At 47.6% G+C, this 7,857-nt stretch overlaps 1 protein-coding gene across 1 annotated transcript; it reads left to right on the top strand.

Moving 5' to 3' along the window:
• Positions 1-1,372: 1,372 nt before the first annotated feature.
• On the top strand, positions 1,373-4,890 carry LOC311254000 (uncharacterized protein; the record flags this gene model as incomplete). Its single annotated transcript, XM_084384429.1, has 6 exons — positions 1,373-1,915; positions 2,682-2,850; positions 3,047-3,149; positions 3,449-3,506; positions 3,596-3,751; positions 4,835-4,890. The coding sequence occupies exons 1-6, from the start codon at positions 1,495-1,497 to the stop codon at positions 4,888-4,890; spliced, it is 963 nt and encodes a 320-aa protein (XP_084240555.1). The 5' UTR covers positions 1,373-1,494.
• Positions 4,891-7,857: the final 2,967 nt, after the last annotated feature.

Here is a 7,857-nt window from a genome sequence, read left to right as displayed (position 1 = left end):
ACTAATGCTTCCATATTTGCAATGAGATTCACTAAATAACATCCAGAAAGTGAATATTTCTCACTAAGACTTCCAAATTCAGCCTAATTTCTACTAATTGATTCCAGAAAGTGAATATTTCTTACCAAGGCTTCCAAATTCAGCCTAATTTCTACTAATTGATTCCAGAAAGTGAATATTTCTCACTAAGACTTCCAAATTCAGCCTAATTTCTACTAATTGATTCCAGAAAGTGAATATTTCTTACCAAGGCTTCCAAATTCAGCCTAATTTTTACTAATTGATTTCAGAAAGTGAATATTTATTACAAGGCTTCCAAATTCAGCCTCATTTCTACTAATTGATTCCAGAAAGTGAATATTTATTACCAAGGCTTCCAAATTCAGCCTAATTTCTACTAAATTATTCCAGAAAGTGGTTATGTATTACTAAGGCTTGCAATTTGGGTGTAATAATGACTAGGTCTTCAAAATACTGAATATCATTAATATCGCGCGTCCGCCTCGGTGGTGAGTGTGTGTGTGTGTGTGTGTGTGTGGGGGGGGGGGGGGTAATGAGTAACGATAACGGACTAATAAACTAATAGACTAATAACGTCTGTCTGCTTGTCTTCACCAGAGAAAAAGATGCCACGGAGTCCAGTCCCGTGTCCAGTCTGTGCGGTGCCCTATGTTGCTGTTCGCCAGCATCTGGTCAAGTACCACCAGATTGGAAACTCCATAGAATTGAAGCTGCTCCTCGGCTACGCTTCGGCGACGTAAGTACCGTTCGGTGGCTCTGATGAATCGCGTCTCACACCTCCGCTTTTGTTTCCTTAATGGTGTCGCGTTTATTATTGTTAATTTTGAATTGTCATTTTTTTCTTTTCTTTTTTTTTCTTTTCTTCTCTTATTTCCAGCCATAACGGCAGGCTAACATGTCCCATATGCAAACGCAAAAAGCTATCCCGGCTGGACAAGCATGTGGAGAATATGCACGGCGGGCTGAAGGTTAGTTCCTCTGTCCGCCTTGATTTAAAATACACAATATCAACATGTGCTATTGGCGTACACGTGTCGTGCTGAGATTTAACCTTCAATGTGCTTTCTTGCCATATTACAGAAAGAGACTCAGAAAAATATTCTGAGGATCGCCAAACGGAGTGCCAAATTGAAAGCCCTGAGGAGGCTGAGGAAGTCCAATCCCCTGCCAGCGATGATGACCACCCTGGACCAGGAGAAGCTGACGTCGAGCAGTGATGGAGATGGAGATGGAGATGAGGATGGAGATGGAGATGAGGATGGAGATGAGGATGGAGTTGGAGATGCCACCGCCAGCCCCAGCAGCAGCAGCAGCGCCAGCGCCAGTGCCAGCGCCAGCACCAGCACCAGCCACAGCGCCAGCACCAGCACTCTCTCTTCCTGTGGTCATGCCTTACCTCTACGGAAAAACTGTAACGGCTGCGTCGGTCTCAGGGTAAGAATTCACCGGCTGAGGAGCGACACGAATACTTGGATGACATCATCGACTCCTTCTCGGGAGCAGCAGGAGTCCACCCAGCAGCAGCAGCAGCAGCAGGAGGAGGAGGAGGAGTTGTCCACCCCTTCTCTTCATCATCATGATCAGCAGCAGCAGTCCTCCACCCCGCAGCACCCGCAGCAGTCGTCCACCCCGCAGCAGCAGCAGTCGTCCACCCCGCAGCAGTCGTCCACCCCGCAGCAGCAGCAGTCGTCCACCCCGCAGCACCCGCAGCAGTCGTCCACCCCGCAGCACCTGCAGTCGCCGTCCACCCCTCACCAGCAGCAGTCGTCGTCCTCTTCGTCCACCACGCCAAAGAAGATGCTGGAGTACAACCCTCAGACTCCAGGGAGTTCTGCGCGTAAAAAATTCGAGAGGAGAAAAATTGTGAGCGACCCGACCAAGCTACCTCGCTATGGTATTTACATTTTTGTATTACTCGCATATAAGATATTCTTGTTGTTTATGTTGTTGTTGTTGTTCTCCTAATAATCGATACAATTTGCTAATAATTCCAAAAAACAAATTTTAATCTCTTTATCTTTCACATATTGTATCCACATCGCACGTGCGTTTGGTGCAGGTTTTCCAAATAATCGATACAATTTGCTAATAATTCCAAAAAACAAATTTTAATCTCTTTATCTTTCACATATTGTATCCACATCGCACGTGCGTTTGGTGCAGGTTTTCCAAATAATCGATACAATTTGCTAATAATTCCAAAAAACAAATTTTAATCTCTTTATCTTTCCCATATTGTATCCACATCGCACGTGCGTTTGGTGCAGGTTTTCCAAATAATCGATACAATTTGCTAATAATTCCAAAAAGCGAATTTTAATCTCTTTATCTTTCACATATTGTATCCACATCGCACGTGCGTTTGGTGCAGGTTTTCCAAATAATCGATACAATTTGCTAATAATTCCAAAAAGCGAATTTTAATCTCTTTATCTTTCACATATTGTATCCACATCGCACGTGCGTTTGGTGCAGGTTTTCCAAATAATCGATACAATTTGCTAATAATTCCAAAAAGCGAATTTTAATCTCTTTATCTTTCACATATTGTATCCACATCGCACGTGCGTTTTGTGCAGGTTTTCCAAATAATCGATACAATTTGCTAATAATTCCAAACAACCCTTATAACAATAAAATTCTCTTTCCCTTTCACACAGAAAAAATTCTCGACTTGTGGTTCAAGAACATCGCCGCTGGAAACAGGAGACAGGAGGAGAACGCGAGGATGCGGGTTGCACACGCCCGACGGTGGATGCTCTTCATGGCAGACCGCAGTATACCGGAGATGACGTTCAGTTTTTTGAGAAACACTGAGAGGCTGCTTGAGTAAATACTTTAATACTCTTTTTAACTTTCTTGTGTCTATCAAACACTACGTGTAACCGAGAGGAAGGGAGAGAGTAGCACGTTGCAAATCTACTAGGTGTGCTAATCTGTGTGTGTGTGTGTGTGTGTGTCTCTCTCTCTCTCTCTCTCTCTCTCTCTCTCTCTCTCACTCACTCTCTCTCACTCACTCACTCAGATGGCGGGACACGCTCAAAAAATATGCTGTCACAACGCAGCTAATTATTCTTGGCAACGTGAGGGCATTTCTACAATTCCTCTTGGAGGCACAACTCCAGGAGGTCAAGGCTCCTCAAAAATTACTGAGAGGAGTTATTTTCATCTTGAAGTCTGCTGCAAGAATGTGCAAAAAGGACATTGTGACGCATCGGCAATCTGTCAGGATGAAAAAAACTAGTAGGTTTAACCGCATCTGTTTTTATTTTTTATTTATTCTTATTCTTACTATTTTATTATTATTATTATTATTATTGTTATTATTTATTCATTTATTTATTTATTTATTTTTATCTCGCCAGTCACGACACCATCATTTACTTGAAATCCGGTTTGTGTCTGACTTTCAGGTTTGCTTGTGAAGGCCGCCCACATCAGCTCCTACCTCCGGCAGGTGCGAAGAGAGATACCGGCTGCACTGCGTAAGTATTTCGGTTACCGGCGTTTGAAAACTCAGATAAGACGAAGATGGTTGTGGCACGCTAGTTGAAAATGTCCTTCTGCTTTACAGTGCGCCTGGAAAAACGGCCAAACAGAAAAAAGTTGGATCATTTCTACGGACTCATCGCCGGATTCATTGTCTGTACGACGGGCCACAGGAGGGGGGTCCTGGCAAACCTAAAGGTGGAGGAGGTGACGGCGGCAGACTGTGACAGGAATGGCAGACGTATAATTGGGGTAAGAGCGTGCTGTGTTGGCAGACTTGGAGATGTATTTCGTGCAGTGTTTTCCAAATAGTGGATACAATTTGCTAATAATTACAAACAACGCATTTTAGTCTCTTTATCTTTCACATATTGCATCCGCAAAGCACGTGCGTTTGGAGGTGCGTTTCCTGCAGTGTTTTCCAAATAGTCGCTACAATTTGCTAATAATTACAAACAACGCATTTTAGTCTCTTTATCTTTCACATATTGCATCCGCAAAGCACGTGCGTTTGGAGGTGCGTTTCCTGCAGTGTTTTCCAAATAGTCGATACAATTTGCTAATAATTACAAACAACGCATTTTAGTCTCTTTATCTTTCACATATTGCATCCGCAAAGCACGTGCGTTTGGAGGTGCGTTTCGTGCAGTGTTTTCCAAATAGTGGATACAATTTGCTAATAATTACAAACAACGCATTTTAGTCTCTTTATCTTTCACATATTGCATCCGCAAAGCACGTGCGTTTGGAGGTGCGTTTCCTGCAGTGTTTTCCAAATAGTGGATACAATTTGCTAATAATTACAAACAACGCATTTTAGTCTCTTTATCTTTCACATATTGCATCCGCAAAGCACGTGCGTTTGGAGGTGCGTTTCCTGCAGTGTTTTCCAAATAGTCGCTACAATTTGCTAATAATTACAAACAACGCATTTTAGTCTCTTTATCTTTCACATATTGCATCCGCAAAGCACGTGCGTTTGGAGGTGCGTTTCCTGCAGTGTTTTCCAAATAGTCGATACAATTTGCTAATAATTACAAACAACGCATTTTAGTCTCTTTATCTTTCACATATTGCATCCGCAAAGCACGTGCGTTTGGAGGTGTGTTTCGTGCAGTGTTTTCCAAATAGTGGATACAATTTGCTAATAATTTTAAATAGTCGATCCATACTTGCTAATAGTTCCAAAGAAAGTATTTTAATCTCTTTATCTTTCAGATAATGTATCCATATCACAGTGCGTAATTATTTGCTTTATTGATTTCTTTTCTCGCTCTCTCACTCTCTCTCTGTCTCTCTCTCTCTCTCTCTCTCACTCTCTCAGGTCACACAGCACAAGACGAAGGAAACGTTTGGTCGCGCTCTCATTCCTTTGAATAAGGAGGAGTACCTTTGGCTCAGCAGATTCATCTACCACCGACACAAATTCAAGTGCGGCGACTCTGAGATTTTTTTCTCGAATTCCAATGGTGGCCCCTACAACGTACTCCTGGAGTCCTTCCAGGCCACCTGGAAAGGTTTCGGCCTACCGGGGAGTCCGACCTTCAATCTGATCCGCAGCAGTATCAGCACCTGCGTAAGAATTCTTATTATTTTTTTATTTATTTATTTAATTTTTTTAATATTCAATCGGTTCGAGTTTTGACCAGCTAATAAGTGTTTTTCCTCAACTTGTTTTATGTCTTCTCTTTTTGTAGATCGGGAGGTCTTTGGACACTAGCAAGAAGTCCAGCGTCCGCAGGTTGATGTGCCACTCGAATGCAACAGCTGAGAAGTTTTACGAGGCAGATCTGGACTTCAAGGAGGCTTTCGAGTCGAGGGCTCACACCGCCGACGCTCTGTGTCAGAACACTGAAAGGATTGAAGAAAAAGAGTCGGACTCGGAAGATGGTGATGGTGATGGTGCTGCTGCTGCTGCTGCTGCGGAGGAGGAGGAGGAGGAGGAGGAGGAGGAGGAGGACAACAACGACGACAACGACGAGGACAAGGAGGAGGAGGAAGTGTCAAAAAAAGACAATTCACAGACACAGGAAGACGGAGAAAGGGGACAGAAAGAGACTGATAAAGAAATGAAAAAGCAACCCAGGAACAAGGGGAGATCAAAAAAGCCAATGATGACCAGACTACAGAGGAAGAAAAGGGACAAGAAAAGAGCTGAAGCCCCTGACCAGGCAGAGAAGGGAATGGATGAGGGGTCTGCCAAACTCCCAGACGCAGACAAAGACGCTACACAGGGGATGAGCTCAAAGAAGAGGAAGAGGAAGAGAAAAGAAAAAGTTAGAAAGAGTAAGAAGATAAAGGAGGAAAAGCAAGAAAAAACGTTGGTTTACGAGAACCTTTCCTCGGATGACTCGAATTTGCCATCCACGAGACGATCTGACCACATAACGGACGTGGTCTGCCTCTCATCCACAGGGGATGACTCAGGCGTGGAAGACATGGTGATGGCAGCACAGGCCCCTCAGCCACCAGCGCAGGCCCCCGATCCACCAGCTTCACAGGCCCCCAATCCACCAGCTTCACAGGCCCCCGATCCACCAGCTTCACAGGCCCCGGATCCACCAGCGCCACAGGCCCCCGATCCACCAGCTTCACAGGCCGCCGATCCACCAGCTTCACAGGCCCCCGATCCACCAGCTTCACAGGCCCCCGATCCACCAGCTTCACAGGCCCCCGATCCACCAGCTTCACAGGCCCCCGATCCACCAGCTTCACAGGCCCCCGATCCACCAGCTTCACAGGCCCCCGATCCACCAGCTTCACAGGCCCCCGATCCACCAGCGCCACAGGCGCCCGATCCACCAGCTTCACAGGCACCCGATCCACCAGCTTCACAGGCCCCCGATCCACCAGCGCCTCAGGCCCCCGAACCACCACCTCCACAGGCCCCCGATCCACCACCTCCACAGGCCCCCGATCCACCACCTCCACAGGCCCCCGATCCACCAGCGCAGGCCCCCGATCCACAAGCGCAGGCCCCCGATCCACCACCTCCACAGGCCCCCGATCCACCACCTCCACAGGCCCCCGATCCACCAGCGCAGGCCCCCGATCCACAAGCGCAGGCCCCCGATCCACCAGCTTCACAGGCCCCCGATCCACCAGCTTCACAGGCCCCGGATCCACCAGCTTCACAGGCCCCCGATCCACCAGCTTCACAGGCCCCCGATCCACCAGCTTCACAGGCCCCCGATCCACCAGCTTCACAGGCCCCCGATCCACCAGCGCCACAGGCCCCCGATCCACCAGCTTCACAGGCGCCCGATCCACCAGCTTCACAGGCCCCCGATCCACCAGCTTCACAGGCCCCCGATCCACCAGCGCCACAGGCCCCCGATCCACCAGCGCCTCAGGCCCCCGAACCACCACCTCCACAGGCCCCCGATCCACCACCTCCACAGGCCCCCGATCCACCACCTCCACAGGCCCCCGATCCACCAGCGCAGGCCCCCGATCCACAAGCGCAGGCCCCCGATCCACCACCTCCACAGGCCCCCGATCCACCACCTCCACAGGCCCCCGATCCACCAGCGCAGGCCCCCGATCCACAAGCGCAGGCCCCCGATCCACCACCTCCACAGGCCCCCGATCCACCACCTCCACAGGCCCCCGATCCACCAGCGCAGGCCCCCGATCCACAAGCGCAGGCCCCCGATCCACCACCTCCACAGGCCCCCGATCCACCACCTCCACAGGCCCCCGATCCACCAGCTTCACAGGCCCCCGATCCACCAGCTTCACAGGCCCCCGATCCACCAGCGCCACAGGCCCCCGATCCACCAGCTTCACAGGCCCCCGATCCACCAGCGCCACAGGCCCCTGATCAAGCTGCAGGCAAGGCCCCTCATCCACCAGCAGACTTGGGATGAAAAGCTGGCCGAAATCTGCCAAATAAACAGTCATGGACTTGGACTTGAGTGTCCATTTTGCTGATGTCACTGTGTTTGTTTGTTGTTTGCTTTTGTTGTTTGATGTTTTTGTTTTTTTACAGCATTTTGCAGTGAATAAAAGTTCACAGTTAACTTGATCATTGCTTCCTCTTTCTTTGTTTTTAGAGGGTCTGTCATCAACGACAAAGAGGAGATAAAAATCACTAATCCTTCCAGCATTTCGATTGAAATGCCTAAATTGCTATTGATACAGATAACTGAACCTTCCAATCTAAAAATATTAATCACTAATGGTTCCGGGTTTTGAATTCTGATGAATTAACTGATTTTAAATCAGCCATTGCTGGCTCTAAGTTTGACAGTCTAACTTTTTCAAATACAAATGTAGATGGTTACTGCTTCAAAATAAAAATAAAAAAGGTTTACTATTGAAGAACTGGTTGAATATTGGCATCCA

Source organism: Pagrus pagrus, assembly GCF_965226575.1.
Source record: "Pagrus pagrus genome assembly, contig: HAP1_SCAFFOLD_121, whole genome shotgun sequence".
NCBI lineage: Eukaryota > Metazoa > Chordata > Actinopteri > Spariformes > Sparidae > Pagrus > Pagrus pagrus.
Note: the sequence above shows the minus strand (reverse complement) of the source record. Positions and strands in the feature narration are given on the sequence as shown.